This window comes from Ceratocystis lukuohia (assembly GCF_044167205.1).
Source record: "Ceratocystis lukuohia strain C4212 chromosome Unknown Supercontig3_pilon, whole genome shotgun sequence".
In the NCBI taxonomy this organism is placed as follows: Eukaryota; Fungi; Ascomycota; class Sordariomycetes; order Microascales; family Ceratocystidaceae; genus Ceratocystis; species Ceratocystis lukuohia.
The window spans coordinates 573,648-599,457 of NW_027263522.1; the positions used below are offsets into that span (position 1 = coordinate 573,648).

The window sequence follows — 25,810 nt, forward strand, 5'->3', positions numbered from 1 at the left end:
TGATTCGTAGTCAAACGCCTTGCCATTGGGCCACGCGGCCGGTTGATCTGATTACATGATGATGATGATGATGATGAAATTCAGTTTATACTCTAGGGACTATCTGCGGCCCCACTTTGGGAGTCCGGAGCTCTTTCGAGGACCGTATTTTCTGGCGCCTGTTTTTTCTGTACCCCCTCCGCCCATGTCTGTGTGGTCCCGGGTCACGGCTTTGCCGTACCCATAGGGGCCTCCACAGGACATTCCCCTGCTGACTCCATCCCCGTAAGGAGAAGAGAGGAAAAAAGGCAGGGAAGAGGGCTTCCCGTATTTTCCCTCCCTTCCCCCTACCCCACCGGTAAACCCCAGACCAACCCTAAACCCAGAAGAGGGGAGTCTGTCCCAACTTCCCCACAATCATTCGATCCTCTGAAAATTCTGCAGTGCCCGGAAATCGTGAAGATCACGAAGTCAGGACAGCAGCTTCCAGTGCAGCCTGGGAAGCCTTTTCCATAAATTTTGTCTAAAATCCAGACTGTGTGAGCATCCGGGGCTCATGGTTAGTCCTTCCGCTTCTTCGATGCGCTGCCTGTTTGGTGTGGATGTGACCTCGAGGCAGTCCCCTTTCTGGTGACCTGACCCGAAAGTCACCAGTCCGTCGTCAGACGGGACCGCAAGAAAGAACAAAAACAAAAGGAAAAAACATAGGAAATATTTTGGACTGTGTGAACTCTCAAAGTTTAGTCCTGAGTGTGTGATGGTGTGTTCCTTGAGGTGGATTGGTGTTGCGGCGATGAGGTGTTGACGATCGCGAAAAAGGTGTCGTGGAAAAGGGGGTGGATCGACGACGAGGTTAACCTCAAGGTTGGGTAAGTGCGGCCTCAAGGCATCACAGCTCATTTGCCATAAAATAATAAAGAATGAAAAAACGGTTATCGGTGTCATAAACGTTTTCCACCAGAAACCTGAAAAAAGGGGAGGTGCCAGACCTCAAAGGTACCCCCCCGAGGGTTGTAGGAGGGAGAGTTGTTGATCTGATTACAAAAGTCAGGTGACGTGACATGAAGTTAAAAGTTCTTGCAAAATTTTTGCTCCCGTCGTTTGAAAATATTCAACTCAAATCAAATCAACTTTTGCTCCCCGCTGTCTATCGTGCTGGTAGACAGACATTCATCCCGTAGGCGCTGATATGTATCGCCACAGAGGGTAACTGGCTTTTCTCAGGTACAAGAGCGACCATGGCATCCTAGGGCAGAGCTAGAAGTGATGGTATCTTGTAGGCGACCTTGAGGCAAGGTAGAGGTCGAGAAAGATAAACATGGTCCGCTTTATCTCCGATTGCGAGCGAAAAGCCTGAAATCTGAGACCAGCTACTTATGGGCGGGCCGAACAGAGCACAGCAGGTTATCTTGCCAAGAGACTGGTTCATTAGACGCATTGTTGCCAAAAAGAAGAAGAAAAAAAACGCCCGCCAATTTCAGCCTCAGGCCGTGATGGAACGACAAGCGCAGCCAACAACGCGCTAACACGAGAACAGAACGGACCCAACACTGCAAAAGTATCGATGGCATGGGATTGATGGTAACATATGCGAGAAAACAGAAAACAATCTAGTGAGGCGCCGTCATCCGGGCAAAAAAGGCACTCATGGGTAAGATTATGGTATGACTCAAGAAGCAAAAGATAGCCTCCATGCAATCTCATAGGCTACTGAAAGAACAGAAAGATCCATTCCACTCTTGCGAAAACTGTGTGGAACAAGAACCACCTGCATAGCCTTCTCCTGGAGGCTCATAAAGTCCCACGCAGGCTCACAGTGGCAGCCCTAGCAGTCTAATGCGGAAGCACCCAAATACCTTTAGATGGGGCAAAGGCTACCATATAAAGACCTAGGAACATGGCTCATAGAGCACACGGTATCATATCCCCAATGAGGTATGTAAAATATCTTGCAAGTCACTGTGTAGGGTGATGACAAGACTGTGCAACCTGCGTCTAGAAACCGTGCGCAACACCCAAACAGCTTTCGGAAATCCAATCTTGCAGTCATCCTAAAGCCAAGACGCCCAAGTCTAGCACCGCGCGCGTATGGTCCAATATGACGCCCCCTACACTCGGCAAGGCCCAGGAGAGAGCATTAGCTAGACGACTCGCAGAAGAGACAATCTGTACAACGCCATCCAAGCAGCCACATCATCCGCGCTGTGCCGAACAGGCCAGTTGCGGCCATGCCCATGAAGCTTCACTGGAGAACAGAGAGCGCCCAAAATGGAAAAAGATCATCTCGGCCGTCACGTTCGATATCAAAGGGGCCTTTGTTGCAGTCAGTCCAGGGGAGATAGAGCTTCGTTTAGTGGAGAATTGATTCAGACGATAAGATCGCAGTCGTTAGTTACCACGATATTTAAGACAGAAGCAGAAGAATTGAAATCTCCAATCACGTTCAAAACCACGCTAGTCAAGTCTGCTCCCAATGCGACGCAACGGGTAGAATTAAACCTGATGGTAGGCATCAATTGAGCAACAAATGGCCTAGTCAGGTCCCGAAAAGCATGCACCATTCAATCCGCGCCTGTGCCCCGAAGCAAGGCAGTCTTTGTAGCCAACACCTAGGCTAGTCCGGAGATAGCAAAGCAGGCGGCTAACAACCCAAAGGTTCTCCATAGAAAGTCCCTGCGATCCAAACCACATGGGTCGGTCACACCAGCTATGTCTGTGATTCCTTATCAAGTGGGCTGAAATGTGCCTTTTAGTAGCATCTTCCTTGCTCTAGTCAATCTCGCGCCCATTCTCGTTGCATCGCTCTGTCGCAGTCTTCAGCCAGCCTTCAAATGAGAGAAGGTTATATTTCATAGATCTTGATGATGCATGAATCAAGCGATCGCTGGCGTATCCAAGACTTGGCAGTCTCTCAAAGAGGTCTGCTATCCATCGACAGTATGCGGAGGGGATGAAAGGGTTGCGCCGAGGCACAGTCGCCGAAATTCTGGCAGTCCGCCTTAGACATGTCTGATTAGGACATGATAGCGCCAAAGCGAGATCCCAAGTGCCGTGCCACGGCAAATCAAATAGCTTCAGCCACCCATAGGAGGCTAGGACAGCACAAGGCCGACAACGAGGTTTGTGAGGAAGCTTCTTGTAGAAGGCATACCTATCTTGGAAATCTCGAGCACAGAATCTAGTCCTAAAAGGATGGGCAGCAATTTTGTAGAGCTCAATCGCGCATCTCTTGTCGAAATTCTGTAGGCAAAATGTTAAATTCGTTGGCTGGTTGCTGTAGTCTGGGTTGTGTCTTTGATTTGATTTGAATAAATTTAATGTCTACTGGAATCACTGCTCAGTGTTGTGTCAACTCAGTACTAAAGATATTCGCCTAATGCGGTTAGGGTCTATATCTGCTACTAACCCTACGCTCATCATACATTGCCATACGTTTCACCAACATAATTTTCTCCCGTTTTCCTTCCTCCTCTCTAGTCACACATGTTCTCTGTTAGTTCTTTTAGTCGTACATAGCCGAAACTTAAGACTGAATCTTTTTTCACTTTAGTGCAAACTAGCTTAAAAGAGCCAATACACCCAATCCACTCGGCTTGTTACTGCTAGTTTGTGAGCCGGCCCGAAACTGCTCCTAACCTTGGGCTACTAATTCATAAGGTGAAGGCGGGCGGACATTGAGAGAGACACGTTTGGAATGAGCACGCTTTTACGCACAAAGCTAGTTGATTATGTCTTTGCAGTCTTTATAGACTTCCAACGCTTACCATCTTGCTTTCTTCTCCCTAGTAAAGGATCTCCGTGGAATGCTCTCTGACTACCAAGGAAGAGCATAAGAAGACCTGGGTCTTTCGGCTGCTTCTGCGCACACAATCAGTAGCTAAGGGCAGGCTTAATCCGAGGGCGGTCTTCGCCGTGAAACGCCAATACACAACAGACACTTGTTAGGTGCATCCATCACCCACAACTCATGATTCACCCAACACCACCATAGCAACACGTCAATCAAGCGAAAGCTAGTCTCTAGGCAGGATAGAGCACGGCTGAGACTCTCCCTCGAGCTGCCCGAGACAGAAACAAGACGGCGCCCATTCTGGAAACAGATGCTAGGGAGTATCTATGGGCTGCTGACCCTGCATTCCAGGCCATGTTTTCGCTGGCTTTTCCCTTAGTGGAGGTATAGATCACTTGGAAAACCTGGCGTGTCTTTATCCTAAAACGGCCTCTTGCCTCCTTGCTCCAGTCCTTTGCCCTATCGACAAGGGGGCTCTTGTCTTTTTGAGTCCCTCAACGCCTGAAACCAGAAAAGACCTTCCATGCACCGTATCTAGTCTAGAAAAGCCTGAAATGGGCCTCGCAAGCTTCTATCCCTTCGCTCTCGTCTTCGCCTTCGCCTTGGCCTTGGTCTTTTCTTTATAATGTACAAAACCGGCCGGCTCGCGTACAATGATAGCGCAATGGAGTGTTCGGCCTGCCTTCTTTCCTTTGGTATTGTTCTCCGTATTCACGCAAGTAGACTAGGCCCGCTGTCCCAAATATGTAACAATATGTACTACTGGCTTAAACCGGACCTGGCAGCCGCAAGTAGATCAAGGCCAGAGGCCGTGGGGTTACAAGTCAAGTGATTTCTCGCTTGTTGTATGTTGTCTGCCGTCTATTACTCCGGCGGTTCTTGTCTGCCCCGAACACGCTTCTTAGCTGGCTGGTTCTTGGCCTCTTTGCACGGATTAGGTCTTTGGAAGCGGGCATTCCTGTCGGGCCATATGAAGATTGTGAATATGCCATTGTCCACCTACTCTTGGTTGTATGTGTCCTGCTTGTAGAAGCCGCAAGCGGAGGCCGGCTTAAACATATATAAGTGGTGCAGGAAAGCCCTTTGTTGTCCGTTATGTCGAGGCTCCCAAGCATCTTTGTATCTCTTTCTCCCCTCGTTTGCTTCCTGCTGTTGCCTTTGTCTTCATATCTTGGCTACCTTGCTTCTTCTTTTCGACTTGCTTCTTGGCGCCTCCTCGCCTCCTTCCTGTCGTTTCCTTTGCCTCCGTTCTTTGTTATACCCGCGGCCTTTCTCGTCATGTTCCCCTCTGCCCCACACCTGGCTGTTACTGTCCTAGCAGGCCTTGCCGCTCTCCCAGCTGCAGTCCATGCTGGCTACCAGTCTTCCACTAGAGATAACATTGCCGTATACTGGGGCCAGAACTCGGTTGGAGACGCAGACTCACAGGGCCGCCTAGCCGAGTACTGCGAGAGCACACCAGTGAACGTAAGTTGCGCTTGCATCCCGCAAGAAAACACAAAGAGAACAATTAGAATGGCCACAGATACTAACCTGCTCATATGCGGTCGTCTAGATCATCCCAATAGCCTTCCTTAATGGCATCAAGAACCCTACTACGGTGAATTTTGGCAGTGCCAGTGACAGGTGCACTACGATGCCCGGCACCAATCTGTTGAGCTGTCCTGAGATTGAGTAGGTGACTTCTCCCCTAGAGAAACACGAGGATCTAACACATACGAACAGAGAGGACATCACCAAGTGCCAGACCGCTGGCAAGACTATTCTACTTTCAATTGGAGGCGCTACATACACCGAGGGCGGGTTCTCTAGTGCGTCTGAAGCCGAAGAATATGCCGATAAAATCTGGGCCATGTTTGGCCCGAGACAGACGATAAAGACATCAAGAGACCCTTTGGCAAAGCTGTGATTGACGGCTTCGACTTCGATTTTGAGGCTGAGGCGGCCAACCTGGTTCCCTTTGGTAAGCGCTTGCGTAAAAACATGGACGCGTCCCCGGGCAGCTACTACCTCGCCGCTGCTCCGCAGTGCCCGTACCCAGACCGTGCCAACAACGAGATGCTGGCAGGCCAAGTGCCATTTGACTTCATCATGGTCCAGTTCTACAACAACGACTGTGGCGTACAGTCGTACGCAGTAGGCAGTAAGAGTCAGAACCGCTTCAACTACGAAACGTGGGACACGTGGGCATCGACCAAGAGTGCCAACAAGAACGTCAAGGTCATGCTAGGCATCCCAGCTACTTCTAGTGCCGGACGTGGCTATGTCGATGCTGACACACTGAGCGAGATCCTCAACTACTGCGCTACCTTTAGCAGTTTCGGTGGCGTTATGATGTGGGACATGTCGCAGCTCTACAATAACGACGGCTATCTCGTGAAAGTCGCAGATTCGCTAAGTGGCACCAAGGCTGCGCCACCCACGGCTGCACCGTCGGCTCCTGTGTCGACGCCTGCACCGACGTACGGCCAGACATCTTTTGTAACCAGCACTCGGACTTCTACTACTACCATCCAAAAGACATTGCCCGCTAGCAAGGCTACGGCTTCAACCAGCACGGTCAGTCGCTCTGACCCAAGTCTTTATTTCCAGGAGGAAAGCCAGAGCGATGGTGTATCTCAGTGGAACCAATGTGGTGGCTCGGGATACACCGGTCCAGTCACTTGCAAGGCTCCCTATAGTTGCATGTGCCTGAATGAATGGTATTGCCAGTGCGAATAGATTGGGGGCTGGAAATGTTGCATGCAATAGAGAGTGTGAAAAGGAAGACAGCATAGCCCCTGCTGTGAAAAAAAAAAAAAGTTTGCTGTTCCCCCACGAGAAATCGGGGTTTGCTTGGAATGTCGGAGGGTTGTTTCCGTTTTGGTGCGACGGTTTGCTGGTCAAGCAGTTGCCTGGGGATTTGCTTTCGTATTTTGTCAATGTTACACAAATTCTTGAACTGATGTCTTGGTTAGTACTCGGCCGGGCAATTGGTGTTTTGGTCTTGCTTCAGCCTTCTATGATGTCATTGAATGCAGGGCGATGTTCACATGGTGGCTTTGTTTAGGCCTCGTCACGGGGAGGGGGGGCTTGTTCCCTCGCTTTGCAACTTGGCACACTAGCAAGGCTAGAGGTTTTGCTTGCTGTCGGGAAATAAATCTCCCTAGGCGGATAATTCCGCTGACTCCGTTTGGCAGTTGCTGTTAAAATATCCAAAAAAAAAAGATTGCACTTCATTCCTTTAGTCGCAAGTGCAATAGGCAATAACTTTGGTTAGTCGCCCTGTTTTGCAGGTTTTTTTGAGGTCTTGCTTTCTTCTGTCCTCTTCCTTGTGGCTTCTTTACAACTTGATAGCAACCAAATGTCTTGCTGTTATTCTGCTCTTGTCCCCTTCCGCCAAGCCCACCAGGAAAAAAGAACTCTGCAGTTGCTTAATTCCATAAGATAAGCTGAAAAAAAGCCAAGCAAGGCGGCTTATACAGTTGACGTCGTAGCCCCAAGAGCCTCCCTCCCTGCGGCCAAATGCCTCTTACATACACATTATGTGTCGTTATCACAATCAGCTGTTATCGGCTCAAATCCTTCTTTAGGAAGGCCTGCTGTATAATAACACCACACAAAGTAAGGTTAGGCCGGCCAGTCTTCAACTCGATAACAGCGTGCTAATGCAGCATACACGCTGGTTTCAAACAGGAAGACTTTGCCTGGGCCTAGCCCGGCTCGTGATCTACATGGCACAGGGAACCAAGAACCAAGATTTCCCCCCCCCAAGTCCATGACCTGATAATGCCGTATTATTGTCGTGTTGGCATATGGTTTTAGAGAGGGGACAGCCTGAAATTTGACAGACAGGAAGCTTAAAGCGAAGGAAAACAGCGACCCTGGAAATCAAAGCTACATCACATCAGAGCGACAGCCACTGTCAAAATATTTATTTAGTCTTTAGTAGTTGCCTGTCTGTGGGTGGGGACTCCTGCAACTTCCTTCCTGTTCGAACAATTTGGCTTCGCCTCATTGGACGCTTGCCGCTAGGAAACACGCCCGGGCGAACTTTGACTTTCATCTTTTTTTCTGTGGGGAGGGGGAGTCCTTTCAATTTGCTTCATGGGCATGAACGTACGTAGCTATCGCGTGCCTTCCACGCACCTTGGCCCATGGCTGATGTTGATTGGGCGAGGCTCTGGGTTTAGGGCTAATAGGAAATATTTCCCGCCAAATTTGTGAAGCCGAGGCAGCAGCTCTAGGGCAAGAAATCACCACCACGTTAAAAAAATAAAAGACGAAAAAAACTAAGGCTAGTTAGTCATCACCACGACAAAGAAGGCTCCCGCTATCTAGAACCTACCAACGAGCACGTGCTCCAATATCAACGCCATCCTGTTTTTGCTCTATTTCTTCTCTCTTTACACTTTTACACTTCGAAGACCCCCATTTCGCTAAACTCCTGTGCTGTGCTAACCCGCTTTTACCTTTTCGTCTTCCCTGCTCCTGGCAGGCCTGGTCTTGGCTTTTCCACTTCTTCCCTTTCGTCCTTGTTCTTGTTTCAGTTTCAATTGACAGGATTCTATCTTGTAATGGTTGGATGGTTGGTTCTAAGCGGCTACGCCTCTAGCTCTGGCTAGCAACCAACCTAGCCAACGTTTGGTCGCTTGGCTCTGACTTGGTTTTAGTCAGATTCTTGGCTGGGCTTCCTGTTTGAACAAGACCAACTTTCTCTTCTTTTCCCCGTGTCTCTCTTGGTTTATTCAAAGCTTCATATTGGAACCCTGTTGACTGAGCCCTCCTTTAGAGTGAGTTAGCCAGGCTGTTCTACCTCTTGTTTTCTGTGGCTTGAGATTGTATTTCCAACGGTTCTTTGCATGTAATAGGCACACACAGGCAGCGGCAGCTCACAAAATCCCCCCCCCCCTCCCCGAGCCAGCCAGCCAGCCAGCCACTCGACCAAACCTTGACGAATCTTTGTTTCCTCTCCCGCTTCTGTCTGTCACAACTTCTCCCCCAACTCTCATAAAGACCTAAAGTCTACATTTCGCTATTTCTCCGTCTCTTCCCTTCTCTGCCTGCTTTTTTTGTCACTCTTACACTCTTTCTCACTTTGCATGCCATATTTCTGCCTGCTCCGTTTCGCCCCTCCCCGCTGGCAAGGCTTTCTTGTCTTGTTCTTCCGTTCTTACTCTTCTTTCTCTCTTCCTCTTTTTATCCCTCTTTTTATTCCTCTTCCTATTCCTCTTCTTCCTCCTTTAGCACCTACGCCTGATCTAATAACACGAATCCACCAACTAGTTGGCGTTGACTAATACATATCTCGCCCGGGGTCTTATCAACACTTGTTTTAGCCTCACCATCTTGTTCTGTTATTCTTGCCACGCCATTCGCCCAACCTTCACCCATCTCATCTCTCTCATTGATGGCGCCTTGCTCTCTCCACTTGTTTCGATTTTCGGAAAATCCATTTTGGCCTTTTATTGCATAGTTTCTCTTTCTCTTGCTCTTTTTTTTTATTCTTCTTTTTTTTCGCCATCCAAGTTAATTATATCGTCTTAGTCTGCGCGTCTCCCTCACTCAAGCTGGGCTGGCATGTGAGCTCTTTTCTACTCGGCTTCATTTTTACTGCATTCCTATTCCCCTGTTGCAGGAGCCTATCCACCCTGGAATCCCCTCATCTCATCTGCCGATACCGACTTCTATCATCGTCAGGCTCTGATTTTCTTTTTTTTTTTTTTATCCTATTCTCCACCCACCTTTTTTTCCACACAACCGTCTTACAAATCTAGAACTCCACCACATCCTGGATAAACTTTGAGCATAACAAGATATCGACGACTCTTGACCAAGATCTAACCGCAAGAACCGTGGCTCTAGCTCCGTTTTCCCGCCAACTTACTTGCTAAAAGCCGGTTCTGTAATTGCCCTGACCGCCGCCACCATGGACTCAATCATCTCAGACCACCAAGCGCCCCAGGCTCAAAATCACCATCTGCAGACCCATGAATCGCAAAATCGGTCTCAAATACAACCCCAACTACAATCTCCGTTCAACCCTGAAAGCCCTGTCCAGTCTTCCAATCAGTACATGTTTGATATTTTCGGCAGCAACATAATATCAGCATCACGAGAAGAGCTGGATCGCATAGTAATACGCTACTTGCTAAAAACATATTCTCCGGACAATTTGAGTCGTATTTTTCATGAAGAAACGCGCAATCCCTCAAGTAGGTTTTGATGTTTCCCACCGTCTTCGCTACCTAGGCTAGCATGGCGCAAGCTGCTTGTTGGCCGTCAATTGTCTTATTCCTAACTTTCTGTGTTCTCTAAACAGAGCCTGACCAGTCCGATCGCTCGTCTTTAATATCCAGTTTTACTGCCTCGACCGCAATTTCCGAACAATCTAGTATTTTTGATAGCGCTTCAAGCGTGCGATCCGTCTCCGATACCAGCTCCATTTCAAGCGCAAGCATTTTCTCCAGCGTTTCTTCGAAATTCCTTGGTCGCAAGTCGTCACATGCCTTGTCGTCCAAGTCACAGCCGCAAATATCGCTAGCCGATGCCGTCCCTAACTCGTCCAAGCAAAAGACAACCTTTTCGTGCGGCTTCTGTAGCGAAGAGGATATTGTCAAGACATGCACGCGCAAAAACGACTTGAAGCGCCATATGGAGGATTTCCACAACACAAATGCACAATGGAGTTGCAGACATCGCGGCTGTCAAGCGGTTTTCGATTGGCAGACAGCCTACAAGGCCCATCTAAAGCAATGTCATGGCGGCTCTCGCATGTCTCTTGACGAGGCCAAGGTCAATCTCTGCCCCCAAGTTGTCTTTGCCTGTGGGTTTAGTAAATGCCAAAAGGTATTTGAAGCTGTAGGTGATACGGATGCTCCAAATACATTCAAGGATTATGTTGCTCATGTCGTCAAACATTTTGACGATGGGGCGCAGAGCAGTGGATCATGGTCCTACAATACGCGCATGCGCAACCTGTTGCGCCAGAACCAGGTTTCCCGGCATTGGCAAGATTATGGATTGAGCAACCAGTATGAAAACCAACTAAATTGGTCACCCGTAACGTCTTTGATCCTGCGCAAGCGCCTTGAATGTCGCCACATTGGTGATCCCTCAGTGATCGTACACTATGCAGTCCAGCTTGGTACTAATTACGAAGCTCCTGTGAAAACACACCAAAACTTTGTTACTCCTCTCAAGGAAAGTTGTACCATGCCGATCCCTGGCCATATCAATAACTCTACTTCCGCAGCGGGCTTGCAAGATATTCCGCAGCCCCTCAACTTCCGCATTCCACGCGGCCCAAATCCAGGACTAGCATCATACATTGCCTCTCAGCGACGTTTAGGCCCGGTCCAATCACGCCGTGCGAGCCGGGCGCAACACTATAGCTCGAGATCTGCAGGAGTTAACCCTAATCTAGCCTCATCATCGTCATCGGCTGGATTTCATAGCAACCAGTACTACCAGGCTCAGAACATTCCAGTCTCTAGGGAGCCATCATTGTATGACAATCAACCGCATGACATGTTTGGGCGTGGGCGTGATGGACTGATGCCTCAGACTAGCGCGATCATGACCGATGATATACAGAGCCTGTGTACGCTGGCTAGCGGATCGCCTGAGTCGGGTGATATCTCTATGGCTGACGCCGATATGCTCACCCGCGACTTCCACCATGACTACTCGAGCCTTCCGTCGGTAAACGCTGGACTTTCAGGCGGCGATATGACTACAACTCCAGCTTCGTTAGGCCATCCTAGCCACTTTTTTGAGGATCCGACTCAAGCACGGCCATACTAAGGGAAGAGTTGTAAAGATATTAGAGAGGGTTACATGCAACTGGCTTTGGTTATCTGTTTTTTTCTTTGTTGGACTTCTTTTTTATATACCCTCGGCCCGTAGTTAAGCGGCATACATGCCTTTTGTTTTCTATTTGTTTCTTTTGTTACATCACTAAAGCGAGCACAACTCGTCATCTCTCTCGTGGCAATGGTGCCTTTTTTTTTCCTGAGCTTATGGACATATTATTCGGGATAATAATGTTTTAGAGAGTAGAGGTGATCGGAGAATGGAGGGGGGCGGGGGCGGGGGCGGCTGTTACATTTAGATATTTTTTTTTCTTTTATCATGCTGGAAGCAAGAGATGGAGGGGGATATGAGGCAAAACCGGATCCTATTGGGGATCTTGGAAGGAGTGAGTATTGGGCATTCCGATGTAAGGGGAGCCTGGTAGTGCATATAAAACTCATACATACATACATATACATAGTACAAACATGCAACTCACATCGCAAGTACGCACGAACAAATGTATCGTAGCACTCATCCATAGTATCGCCATTTCATTACGAGGCAAGTAAAGGTGTATTCGCCACGCCAGGTTGTCATCAAAAGCCAGCTACTAGTGATGTGGGTTTCTATCTATCTTTGCAGGATAAGAGGTGAATAGTACTGTGCGTGCTGTAGTGTATGGCGAAGCCGACAAGGGAGCCGCTAACTAGTCTTTCTACAGGGGACTGGATCGAGGGAGGGGATGTGTCGACAAGAGGGGGGGTGGACTTGACTGGAATGGGGAGAGTTGGAGACTCGGTTTATAATTCAGTTAGTGTGTTGGATACAGTAGTGCAACGCAGTGGTGTACACAGTCCCTACGACCTTACGACATTGCGACCCCTCCTACCCACAGCACGACACAGTACCTCGTTACTCTGTGACTTTATTGGCCCTTGCTCTGCGACCCTATGACTCTTTCACTCTACTATTCTGTGACTCTATGACTCTCTTGCTGTGTTAGCTTACGACCCTATTATCTACCACCAGTCATGCAAGCATACAAATACGTCAGGACTTACACCGCTTCCCCTCTGCTGGCCGTGTGAATGACCAACTCATGACATGGACTATCGGGCTATGTTCAAGCAGCAATACAATGTGAAAGGGAAGTGTTGCGGCCTAAGCACATGTTGTAAGTCTGTCTCCTGGTTCTTTTGCGTGTTCATTGGTGTGTTGAGTTGTTGTTTCTCGCTCGTCCTAGTCCCGCCCTCTCTTGGTATCACTCCATTTTCTCTTTCATTCCTCTATCACTTTTTCTCCTCCTTTATGTCTTTGCCGCTACATCTTTCTCGCCTACGTCTCTTTCTTTTTCTTTGTCTCTAAATTTGCTTGTATAAGACTAGTTTAGGCGAAGCGAGGTGCCCGCGTGCAGACGGAGTAGGCCCAGACTGATGAGTAGACATGGCTTAGTCTGGCCTAGTTTCTTTTATCTTTTCTCTGTTGCCCAACTAAATGTTTGTGTGTGTGGGGGAGGAGGGGGACGCGCAGACGCGAAGTGATGAATTTTTGCTCTGTAATTTCTCATCCGTTTTCCCTGCTGTCGGCTGGCTTGTAGATAATGAAGTGACAAAACGCCACCGGCAGTCATTTGGTACTGCTGTGCTTGGAATTTGCTTTTAGGAATTTGGGTCTAGATTCAGAATTGGGGGCTTGGCCAACTGATTTTAGCCGTCTGCGCGCCCGATCACGGTGGCATATTGGTGGCGGAAAGCCAGCCCATGCGTGATGGATCGTCGCCTTGTTCCCTTTTTCCGAGCCGGCCTATCTTGGGTCTAGACCTGGATTGGAGTCCAGCGCAAACCATGCGATCACTCTCTTTGCGAAGGGCCGGTGGGCGAGTTGTCGGCGGCTGCTAAGAGTGAGGCCACTTGCGGAGAGAGAGAGGAGCTGGAAAGAAATCTCCGCATTAGGTGCAGATACACACACGCACACTTCACGATTCATAGATACAATACAGTACGATGATAAGAATGGCACGAGAAAGACGGCCGTTACGACATTTGATCTGATATTGCGGGCTGAAGCGAGCGACGTTGATGACAAGAGGCGAGGGGGGCTGGGCTGGGCTGGGCTGGGCTATCTTGGGATTGGAGGAGGGCAGTCGGGCGGGCCGCATATGCAGGAGGAATCTAGACACGGTGATAGCAGCAAAATCGGCAGTCATAGATGCAGAAAGAGAAAAAGCTATCGAAATCGCAGATATTGGAGGCAAGGTGTTGTGTCATGTGGCGTGTAGTGTGGTGCAGCGTAGCGTAGTGTAGTGTAGTGTAGTGTAGTGTGTAGTGTGTAGTGTGGTGGAGTGTGGAGTGTGGTGGGGTAGTGCATCCCGAGTGCTGGTTGGCCAACTGTATCTTTGGTGGCTTTTCTCGCATTTTTCCCGGATTTGCCTCTTATTTCGTTTTTATTGTCCTTGATTACCTATTGCTCGACCTTTAATTTTCTCGATTTCTTTTCACCTTTCTTCTCTCTGTGTTTAATGCGCGGTTATAATGTGCTCAGCCCACTAATAGGAGCAATACTCAGCGATTAGCCAACCAGCACGATGATCAAGGCAGGGAAGGGCAAACATCCTAGGGCCAAAAAGCTCCTCCTCGTCCATATATTCATCCCTGGCTTGGCTTGCCTGCTGTCAATATCTTCGTGTCTTTTGTTTCAACTTGAACATTAACTATGCCACCCAATATTCCCCCTTCCTCCTCCCTCCTCTTCACTCCCCCCCCCCCCCCAGTACACGTCAAACTTCCTCCTCCTCTTCCTCTTCCTCCTGCTCGCAGAGTCCTTCGTCGTCCTCTTCTTCCTAACTCTCCCTCTAAGCCCTACCTGAGCTGCAGGCCTAGTACTTTGCAACCTTGGACAAGCCCTGTTCCCTGTACTAACAAGCCAAAACGGGGTCGACGGACAGAAGCAGGTTGCTAAATGGGGCGGACTGGGTGCCCTTTACTGTCATTCGATCAGCTTTTTTCTCTTTTTGTTTCTCTATTTCTTTCTCGTCTTGTCTGGCATGGTCTTGGGATATCAGCAAATGCAATTAAACTCTTTCTCATGTCTCCTTCATCTATCTCCTTTTCTCTTTCAAGCACGGGGGGGGGGCTACACAACAGCTCTACAGCCTGCAGCTGGCATGGATGGCAAGGGGGCCGGGCTGGGTGAGGACAGGGAGAGCGGCTATTATTAGGGGTGGATGTGCTAGAAGCCGACTCTGGCTTCTTCTTCCCTTTTTCTCTGCTCTAGCTCTACTCTAAGCTTACTCTATAGTCGGCTCTACTCTGCCTCCTCTGCTCACTTGCCCTCCTCCACTCTGCCCTCCCTTGTAGAATTAGGATCATGCAGCCCCGGCATTTTTTGCCGTCAAAATCTCATCAAACCAAAGTCTGACCAAAATTCCATCCAGCCGAGGAAAATATTTCCGATCGAGGGAACGCTCAAGGGGCGGGGGAGGGGGGCGGGGAGGGGGGCGGGGGGAGGAGGGGGAGGAGGGGAGGAGGAAAAAAGACTTAGTGGTCTTCTTAACCAAAGGAGCGGACATATTATATAGCCATCTCTGATTGCCCTACTACAGTGCCCACCGTATAACAGTCCAAGTAATAGCGATGCCAGGAGATCCGGCCATAGCGTCTGTTTCTATAGCCAAATCCACCGTGTAGCTAGTTACAGGTGGACATGTCGCTGATAGGCACGGAGGCGATGCAATGCAGGAGGACAGGAGAAGGACTCACAGTGATGTCAAGGTTTTTTGCCTGTAGCTCGCTTCCACAGTGTGCATACATGCGTTTGAGCAAGCCCATTATATCCATGTATACATATATATCTAGGTGTAGTACATGCGCAAAGGGACCAGCTCCCTCTATACACAGGCGTCACGTTATACAACGGCCCTCCTCCCGCTCCGCTGCCAGCTGCACTTGGTGCGTCGCCAATCTCCAATTGCGGCAAGTAGCACAGCACAGCAGAGCACGGCTTTGTTGATTAATGCAAGGAACGCGGTTTAGAACGCTGCGAAACGAGACAAAGCCATGCCGTGACTCTGCCTGTAACTGAGGTCTACCTTATGCCACAGCATCGTCATGGATGGCGGGCCGCTCCTTAGCCAGCGAAAGAACCACTAGAACAAGAGCTAGAGCTAGAGCTAGAACCAGAGCCAGAGCCAGAGCCAGAGCCAGAGTCAGTGGCTAATCTTATTGTGTAATTCTAGGGGGGGGATTGCAAGACCGTATAAGACCGTATAACACCATATTATGCTGAGCAAGATAACTAAGTGCAAGGAAAAAGACGTTCTTGGCTGTGGCAATCTCATACCCCACTGCCACTATTAAGCTTGATCAATCTCAACAAAAGCTGCGCCTCATCTGTCTCCTCTTATCCCATTTTTGCATAAAATGCATAATAAGAGGTGGGAAAAGAAGAGGAAAACAAAGAATTCAATAGTAAAAAAAAAAAAATTTAAAAAAAATGAAAGCGAAAAGTGGGGAAGAAAATTAAAAGAAAAATTAAAAAAAAAAAAAAAAAAAGACAGAAGCCCCACCTCACCTACTACTTCAATTCAAATCAAAGCTGCGTCGCCGCCATCAGATCGCCATCTAACCTGGCCTAAGCTGCCATCGATAGCGCCTTATTTCCTCTATTCTCTGGCTGCCAGCCCCTCTCATACTATTCTATTCCCTTTTGGCTCTTGGCGCTGCCCGTTACGAGCCTCATAACACAGACGGGAGCCTGAGCAAAATCTACGAACAAACCAACAAACGAACCTGATGATGGACAAAGAGCACTCCCTCACCCAAACCGTCAGCTCCCACAGCTCCGCAGCCCGCGATCAAGCATCTTGTGCTGCTGTGCTACTCAGCCGCTGTCTAATCTAGATGCAGGTGTTTGACTCTCAAACAAAACGAAAAAAAAGCACACACACACACACACATGCACACGCTTAATCTGCGAATCTGTGTGGAACAGACATAACACCAACAACAACAACAACAACAACAACACCGGGCCGGAGAGAAGAACTTTTGCTTTTGCCTTTCCCCTGTGTCTTCTTTGCTCGCTCTTCCGCTTTTCGCTCATCTCAAAGAAAACAATCCGCCACTTGCTGCAGCGCCTTGCGGTGTGTTTGCTTGTCCACATTAGTAGAGTATGCTCGCTTAGAGAAAGCTCCGGCCTTGAGCCTACGATCTTTCTTTAAGCTGTTTGTTTGTCTATCCGACCTGACCTTAGCTGGCTAGGCGCTGCCCGTGTGTCAAGGCAAAGTGGTCACTACTGGGATCAGGCTGTCTTGCAACTAACACATATCCGGGATCAGGGGTCAAAGAGCCCATGAAGTCTACGAATGAAACTATTGGCTATCCCTGCTTAATGTTTGGCGGCTTTGAAAGGCAAGGCCCCTCGCTGGTTGTCATCAACAACTATGCTCTTCTCTTTTTTATTTTTATTTTTCTTCTTTCGCTCGGCCTGTGGCCCTGTCCATTTCGAGCCCCCCCCCCCTGATATTGCTCATAATTTTGCGCTTCATTTGCACATTTCCGTATTAGAGGCGGCAGGGTGATATCACAGCCTGACCTATTGAGTGGCTTCTGAACAATAGCAAGCGAGTGCATGTTTTTTGTGGGCGCTCATCAAAGGCTGGGTGGCTCGCTCTTCGTTGTTTAGGATTTCGTGATGGACATGGTGTGATTGTGATTGTGATAGTGATTGCGACCATAACTGCGACTGCGACCATGACTGTGGTGGGAATTAGGATGCAAGACAGCACAGAACAGTCCTCCTCAAAGAAATTCAGTTACAACTCAGGTTAGTCCAAGCTGATTGCTAGTCCGCCGGTTGCCTTCTTGAATGCAGTAATAATAACATGATGGGCTTGGTAATACGACATCGGCTTCCTATCTGCAGGACTCAACCACCCCGCGCAGCGAGCGTGGCTTTCTCTTTTTTTTTTTTTTTTTTTTTTTTTTTCTCGTGTCATTGCAACGGTAGCTGCAAGAGACAGAATTGATGGGTGGACGGACGGGGTGTCCATCTGTCAACCAGCTAGCCAGTCAGCCAGCCAGCAAGTGGAAGAGGACGGATTCGTGACCTGTTGGTTTCTTCCTTGTCTCTCTCTCTGTCTCTCTCCCTTAAATGGCATCGAAGTGTCGGAGTCAACGACAAGTGCGGCAAGCATCGTCGGCGATCGAACTTTTACTACAACATACGCGACTCCTGTTTCCCCCATCCTCTCTATGAACTTGTATCTGTATCCACAACCACTCCATGTTGCCACACACACACCTCCCCCCCGGGACCCTCTCTCTTTTCTTTATCTGCCTTTGTCTCTAGTGCTTCTGCTATTGGATAGCGGCTGGCATCGCATAAAGGCGGATGAGTAGCAAGTTTCTTTCAGCGCCCGCTCTTTTCGACAAGTGACCCGACCCGTATGCGCGCCGTACGTACGTACTTACGGCACATGCCCACTCCTTGCCCTGCCGCTCTACGGCCAGCTGTCTTTGTCTTGGCCATTGATTGTATCTTGTATCTTGCTTGTCACCCTCCTCCATCTTCACGTTTTTTTTGCTGAATAAGATAGCCGAAATGAGGAGTGGAGCAAGATCCGCCGCCGCATGATGCTGAAATTTCCAGGTCCTAAACGAGCACAAGACCCCTTCAATTTAGAGGGCGCTCTGGTATGGATGAAAGAGGCTAATTTTGTTTTTGGCGTTGATTGACCTGGCTGGCTGGCACAGACAAGGACACACGACAGGCAGATAGCGGTTATACAAGGCATACCACACGCACACACACAGCAGCAGCAGCAGAATACAAGCAACCACACTCAGGCCAGGCTAGAACGGACCAGTCCAAACCAGGCCCAGACATGGATATTTACTTACTCACTTTGTGCGCAGATGCGCATGGCACAAGATCAGCCAACAAGTACCCGGGCCTAGTTCTAAGCCAGTCACCTATCGCCTGTCCCTTACCATCCTCTCGCCCGATAAAGCACTTTGATCTCGACATGTTGTGTGTTACTACACACCAAAAAAAGAAAGAAAAAAACACAAGCCTGCACAAGACAGGACAAGACAGGAGAACCGTAGTGTTACTTGTTGTTGTTAGTTGACTTCCGATTTTGATTTACAGTTGCTAGGTTGCACCGACTTTTTCTTTTCTCGCGTACGCCAAGCAAGACAAGTTCAGGGCACGACAGGGCCAGAAGAACGGACAAGACAAAATAAGACAAGCCCAAACAAGCAGGGCAAGGTTTCCTTCTTCTTGCTTGCTTGCTTGCTTGCTTGCTTGCTGGCCTGCTGGCTGGCCTGCTGGCTGGCTTGTTCGCTCGCTCACAGGCCCACTGACTATTACTACTAGCTTGGCCTGTCAGTCCAAAATAAGCAAGTATTAGATTTTGTCTGATAGCATGAGGGAGAAAAGAAAAAAAAAAAAAAAAAAGAAAAAGAGCACGGATGAGCTGGGTCTTGCATTTGGCCACAGCTCCACGACCTTTTCCATGTGGTGAAGAAATAGAAAAACAGAAAAGGTAGTGGTCGGGCGGGGAAAGAGAGAAGATTAAAAAAGTCACTCACCAGCCAGCGGTATGGACCAAGATTCAACTCAACATGCAACCTTCTCAGCGCAAATCAATGCTTTTCCTTCTCTTGTTGAAAGGAGAATTTGAAATTCTTCATAAAGCTGTTCTAAACTCCGGGCATAGGCGGCGCCTGGGTTTGGAAATTAGCAAAACAACCCACGGAAGGAAAAAGAAGCACCCCCAGCAAGGCTAACCCTGGCCAACTGACTGATAGAAGACTTTTCGTCCCACATTCTGGAATAATTTTGATCTGGGCGAATAGATTGTGGCAGATCGGGAGGAGAAACGAGGAGGAGATAAGAGGGGGAGGGGGGAACCCTTGACTTCCTGCGATGGCCCAGGTTATGCCAGTAGCATGAGGTGGTGGTGCTGGTTTGCGAAGCGGGCGATGGGTATAATAATGCAGTCTGAGTCTGGTCTGCTAGATAGCGGACGGGAGATAAGCCTTGGTCTGTGGGGACTCAACAGCAGGTTTGGCCAGCTACTGAGCACTGACTACTGGCCAACTGGCGGCTGGGCGAGACTGGGACAGCTTGAACCCTTTTCTTCCTTTGCTCCTGAACCTCCAAAGGCCGACGACATAAGCTTTTGATGCGATTTTTGCATGCTGGCAAGCTTAGCTAGTAAGCAGCCGAAGAAACAGGGGACTTGTCCCGCGGAGTGCACCATACAGGCCATCCAGTTGCGAACTAGCCAGGAGACTAATACTAACAGACACACTAGCAGGCTGATAGACTAGCGGGCCACCAGGCCATTAGACCAATACAGGGAAGGTGGCTGGGAGGCTAGGGGATAGAGGCTAGAGGCTAGAGGCCAGAGACTAGAGGGATAGAGGCTAGAGGCTAGAGGCTAGAGGCTAGAGGCTAGAGGCTAAAGGGCTAAAGGCTAGAGGCTAGAAGCCAGAAGGCGAAAGGAAGCCAGCTACTGTTCCTCAGTGAAGGAACAAGAGAAAAAGTAAGCAAAGCAGAACAAGTGTCTATTTCTCCTCTTGCGGTCCTGCAGATAGGCCATGAGCGCCTTTTTTCTTTTTTTCTTTAGCCTTATCTGCCCTAAAGGCTTCAGCACTACGGATTGGGATATGCTTGGTTAGGGGGGCAGTCAGCTGGAGTCTAGAACAGTGATGGGCGAGGCACATGAGAAAAAAAAGCATGATTGCAAGACGGCACACCAAAGAAAGGGCTAGACGGCGTTGGCTGACTGACTAGAGAGCGAAAAGAATAAAAAACTGCGAGTTTTGGCTCGCATTGCCTAGAATCAACAAAGGAGAGCGCTGGTCTGTCCTACCGTGTGTCTCCTATCAATGGGCAGGCCTTGGCCCCACGACACGATAAACGCAGCACGATGAAATTTATTTTGTTTCAGGGATTGCTGTCGTTTCCTTCTGACGATTTCCTTCTTTCTGTTCTTCTATCCCCCTTCCATTGGCTTTCTCGAAGACTGTCTATTCCTCTTCCCTTGTTACCGGGGGTGGGGGGATGGGAGGGGAACGGAATGGGGAGGGGATAGGGAATAGGGAATAGGGAAGCAGCCCAGCTCAAGGTCCCAGACCTAGCCCAGGCCAAACCAGACAGACAGGACGGGCCGGAGAGGAAGAGACGGACGGACAGGGATATGGGAGAGAAGAGAAGAGCTGATTTGGGCGACGAAGCCAGTACCTTAGCATGAAAGAAGAAAAAAAAAAGGAAATGAGGGACGGTTGCTCACAACGAGAGAAGAATAAGGGTTGCATCCCCCATCCCCCGCTGCATTATTTCCTGCTCTATCCTAGACGACGACGGCGACCGCAGCACGACACATACACATGAAGAAGACAATTGCATTTGGCAGAGAGACAGTCAGGGACAAGCTGTGACAGCGACAAGACAGTTGAACTACGGACGCCTGTGAACAGCAGCGCAGCAGAGGGAGGGGAGAAGACAAGCAGCAAGAAGTCTGTCTTCTGGTCTCATTCGGCGGTCGCGGCCGCACACTTGAGCCAACGCTAACCCCGATTTGGGCTTGAGGGGGGGGGGAGACCCTTGTCTGTAAGTCTCTCTCTGCCTGTTTCTTCTGTGCTTGTCTGCTGCTGTCTCTGTCTCTGTCTAGGGGTGTTGTGCTGTACTCGGTTGTTGTCTCTTTTATTTTTTGTTTTCTTCGCCATCTAGTGCGCTGCAACTGGACAAGACTCAGGAATCGGGGGCGGACAGCGAGACTGAGGATGGAGGCATAGGCAAGGGCAATGCGAGGGCGGCTCTTGGGTGTCCGCTAGGAAGACTCGGATCGATGAAGCACAGCGCGATGGGGGGGGGGGGGGGAGCCGAATCAGCCAGGCCAGGCCAGGGACATTGGACTGGCCATTGATATTGGCGGTGGCTGCGGCTGCAACTGGCATGGCGAGAGCAGCAGCGACAGCGGCAGCAGCGACAGCGACACCTGAGATTGAGATACAGGCCCGGATTTAGACCAGAAGCTGTGATGTAGTTGTAGGGTTTTGTCCTTTCGAAAAAATTTGTTCTGCACCTTCCGTTTTGATCATTACCTCTTTCTGCTTTTATCTTCTTTTTCACACACTTTTTTTTTTTACTTTTTCTAACCCTCATTTTTGCTCCATTCTCCATTCTCCATTCTCCATTTTCATTCTTCTATTTCTTCCTTTCCTTTACCTCCTCTTCTTTCTCGTCTTGCGTCCCTTTCTGTTCTGTTCTCGACTCTCCCCCGCTTCTCCCTCCCTCCTCTACACCTGCTGTTTCTGTGCTTATCCAGGTTTCCTCGTCTCTTTCATCTAACAAAGAACGAAGCATCCAAATTTTCTCTTCCCTGTGCGTTACTGGGGGACCAAAACGAGAATAAATAAATAAACGAATAAATCAAAGACAAATAAGACCTGCGAGCTAAGCACAGATAAACTCGTTCTTTTTATCGCCTTTTCTTTTCTTTTTTTATCTTTTTTATCTGTTTTATCTCTATTATTTCCCTTTTTATTTCTTCTTTCACTCAATTTATCGGCCTTTTATCTGTCTTTGTTCCTCCTCCTCCTCCTCCTCCAACTACGCTCTGCCCTATTCTACTAACTCTTCCTCTCTTCAGCAGTCTCCTCGTTCTCGCTCTCGTTCCTCTTCTTCTCTCCTTCTCCTCGATCTGCCCCCCCTCAGCTTAGATCCAGACACGACACGACACTACCATACTCCAGAGACCTCCATACTCCACGTCTCTCCTTGACTGGCTTGGCTGTCTGTCTGTCTGTCCGTCCGTCTGTCCATCTGTCTCTTATAAGGACATGCAGACTTGCGACTGTCGACTTGCCCACCCTTCCATCCTCGCAGCTTAAAACAGAAAAGACAGGCCAACCCTCCTTCTTGTCTTCTGCTTCCTCCTACATGTCTTTGTATGAGATCAGATCCCACATCCATACATGTGTAGTACAGCTCTGACGTGGTTCTTCATTTTTCCTTTTTCTTTTTCACTCTTCCTTCCTTTTATGCTTTTCTTGCTCCTCTGTCTCTCTCTCCCTCTCTCGCCTTCGATACGTCTTGACTGAGCCTAGAGGCACAATAAAAGGCAAGACCTTGGCCCTTGGTGCCTGTTTCATGGAAGAAAAAAAAGGAACAAGAGAACAAGACACCTCATGCTCTTCGTTTCTGCCTTCTTTGCCTGATTTGCCGCCTACGTCGACATCGCCATTGGCACCTCGTACATTCATCAGTCCAACACGCAGCAGCCGCCTTATAACGACCAGCAACCTCCCCCCTCTCCCCCTCTCTCCCCTACTCTAGTCTCGGCCGGCCTCTTCTTCTTCTCTTCCAGCATTTCCACGCTTTTCTCTTTCCGCCCACTTCCACCGTTACTCTGCCCTCACTCTACTCCTCCTTCGTCAGCATCGTTACGTGATTCTGTCTTGCATTCTCTCTCTCCCTCCCTCTCTCTCTCTTCCTACTTAAAATATCCACTGCCCATAGTCACTCGTTTCCACATCCAGCGTTCGCTTCTCGCTTCTCTTTCAGCCCAGCTGCTTCTTTCTACTTGTACTTGTACAGCAAGCACCCTTCCTTGTCTTGTCCTATTTTTCTTGTTTTACTTTTCTTCCCCGTCCACCTTCTTGGATTCTTTCTCTTTAATTTCTTTTTCTCCTCTGTGCCTAAACTACGCGGGCTAGGCTAGCCTAGGCTATCAACAACACCATCTAAACCTCTAGAATATCAAGACTGAGCTTTGTATAAAACCCCTACCTGCCAAAGCTTGATAGCTTGTTTGCTCGCCTGGCTATCTAATCTACCTGGCCACCTGCCAGCCTGTCTGCTTGCCATACAAACTGTGATATCTCGCTTCTCTCTGCCCGCCTCTCCTTCCGTCCGCTACCAAAATCGACACCAACAGCGAACGGCTGCTCTTCTTTTTCGCCAGTCTCCTCTCTCCTGCTCTATAGCCTCTTTACGGCACCACCCTTTTTACCATATTCCCCTCCCCCAAGCCATGTTCACCGTCTCTTGCGGATGGAGTGATGGCTCTGGCTCCGGCCCCGGCTCTGGCCCCGGCGATGCCTCTTTGTCCCACATGGATCCTGAGGATGCCCAAGTCTTCATGGGCCTAGTACAGAAATACGGCCCTGTCAATCTGATGTTTCCTTTGCGACAGATGAGCGATCATGAACACGGCCGTCTTGCTGGTAAGTCCTTTCTTTGTTTGCCTCTCCTCCCCCCACCCCCACTAAGCTCTAATCTAATACCCACGCCCGCCTCTTCCCCAACTTCAGCCCGCATGTCTACAGCCACCATGTCCAGCCATGCACCGTCCGTCTTTAGCAGCGCCCAGTCTATAGCTTCAGATGCTGCCTCCATATATACCGTCGCTACACAGTCTACTTGGGACTCTGGGGTTGAGACAACCCCCTTCTCCAATGACACTTTTCACGATGGCGTCCCATGGACTCCGCCTACCTCGCATCCCGGACCCGACTCTCCTGACTCTGCAAACCCAAATTCTGCTACTGCCCCATCGTCGCTCATGGTCAGCACCGGCGGTGTCCGGAAAAACATCGAATGCACGCTCTGCTTCATGGACGGCGTCAACGTTGGGTTCACCCGCAAGAGTGACTTCAAGAAACACCTGCAGCACTTCCACTGCACCAACGCCATTTGGGCCTGCCCCTACAGCAACTGCACGTCCACCTTCGACTTCGAAAAGGCCTTCGTCAACCACGCCAAAAGCGCGCATGGGGATGTGCATTTACCTTCCAGCAAGGCTCGCCAGGAGACCTGCCCGCAGCTCGTCTTTGCCTGTGGCTTCAAGTCCTGCAAGGACCGCATTTTCGAGGCTGCCAACGAGGAGGCTGCTGCTCAGCTCAAGGAAAAGTACTTTGACCATGTCGCCAAGCACTTTGATGCCGGTGTTGTCACCGCAGAGTGGCAGTACTCGGTCGTCATGCACAACTTGCTTCGCCAAAACGCCCTCAAGTACAAGTGGAAGTCGTGTGTGTGGAACAAGTCGCATCGCAACCAGCTCAGGTGGCGCCCCGAAACTTCGGCCCATCTTAAGCGTCTGCTTGAGTGCCGCCATATATACGACTCAACGGCCAACAAAGCCAGCACCTTTACCCTGCTGCACTTTCTGTTCAACCTTGGCGAGCGCTATATGAGCGGCTACAACCAGCCTCCGATGCCCATGTTTCCAGCAAACTTCACCCCGCCACTACGATCTCTGTGTCCTATGACGGCCACAGGCCATGCTAGTTTGCCTGCACCAACAGAGCCCGAACCGATGTTCGACTACTCAGTCACACCGCGCCCGGTCATCGGAATGTCCACACACTCACATTCGCAATCTCAGTCACAACCTCACCAGCAACAGAAACAACAACAACAACAACCCCCAATGCTCATCCCCCCTAGACCTCCCTCCTCCCACCCCATGCAGCCTGCTCCGCAGACCCCCATCCACATCAAGACCGAGCCACCCAATGAAATCTGGCCGCATCCCGGCACTCCCATGGTCATCCCCGAAGCTAGCGAATGGCCTGAGCAAGGCGTCCCTATGTTTGGCCCGCCAACCGCAGCCGATGAGATGATGTACACTAATCCCACGTCGTCGTCATCGCCCATCATGGACGTCATGATGGGCAATGCCATGCCCAACGAGGCTATTGCCCCATGGGTTAACATTGAAAACATGGGTCGCATGGGGATGGATTTTCACATGGCGTCGTCGCGCAACGCGGTGTCCGGCGACGCCTCCACAACCGGCTCCTCGGCCAGCGCCGGCACCGCCAGCAGTAGTAGCAGCAGCAGCAGCACCACAAGCAAGAGCACGGGTAGCAGCACGAATAGTCGGCCCAAGACCCCCAAGCGGTCCATCTCGCGTAGTTTTGATACCATGCGTTTTAAGCGTCGCGGCACGGCATCAACAGCTGGTAGCGCAGATGGACATAGTACCCCCCGTTTGATGCACTGGAACCACAACCATCACCAGCGCCAACATGGCATGGCGCTTCCAATGCGGACGACATGCCAGGGCCAAGGACAGCTACAGACTCATGGTTTACCCAATGGGCTGTCTAACGGACATCTACCTGGAAACATGCCACTACCACCAACAAGCCAGCCCACTTTTTTCCCAGGGCCAGGCTCGACAGTATGATACACTTCGCCTGTGCCCTCCTTCTTTTTCTCAGTCTTATTGCCTCTCGCATCTCGGCA

The 25,810-nt window shown here is 49.7% G+C and overlaps 3 protein-coding genes across 3 annotated transcripts; all 3 read left to right on the forward strand.

Annotated features, from left to right (window-relative positions):
• Window positions 1–5,047: 5,047 nt before the first annotated feature.
• Window positions 5,048–6,490, forward strand: HOO65_030159 (glycoside hydrolase family 18 protein; the record flags this gene model as incomplete). The annotated part of the gene is made up of 4 exons (XM_071002182.1): window positions 5,048–5,236; window positions 5,325–5,443; window positions 5,495–5,580; window positions 5,640–6,490. The coding sequence occupies 4 exons, from the start codon at window positions 5,048–5,050 to the stop codon at window positions 6,488–6,490; spliced, it is 1,245 nt and encodes a 414-aa protein (XP_070859838.1).
• A 3,187-nt stretch (window positions 6,491–9,677) lies between these two features.
• On the forward strand, window positions 9,678–11,554 carry HOO65_030160 (homeobox and c2h2 transcription; the record flags this gene model as incomplete). Its single annotated transcript, XM_071002046.1, has 2 exons — window positions 9,678–9,820; window positions 10,156–11,554. The coding sequence occupies 2 exons, from the start codon at window positions 9,678–9,680 to the stop codon at window positions 11,552–11,554; spliced, it is 1,542 nt and encodes a 513-aa protein (XP_070859839.1).
• A 12,037-nt stretch (window positions 11,555–23,591) lies between these two features.
• On the forward strand, window positions 23,592–25,751 carry HOO65_030161 (uncharacterized protein; the record flags this gene model as incomplete). The annotated part of the gene is made up of 1 exon (XM_071000334.1): window positions 23,592–25,751. The coding sequence occupies one exon, from the start codon at window positions 23,592–23,594 to the stop codon at window positions 25,749–25,751; it is 2,160 nt and encodes a 719-aa protein (XP_070859840.1).
• Between the last annotated feature and the right edge of the window lie 59 nt (window positions 25,752–25,810).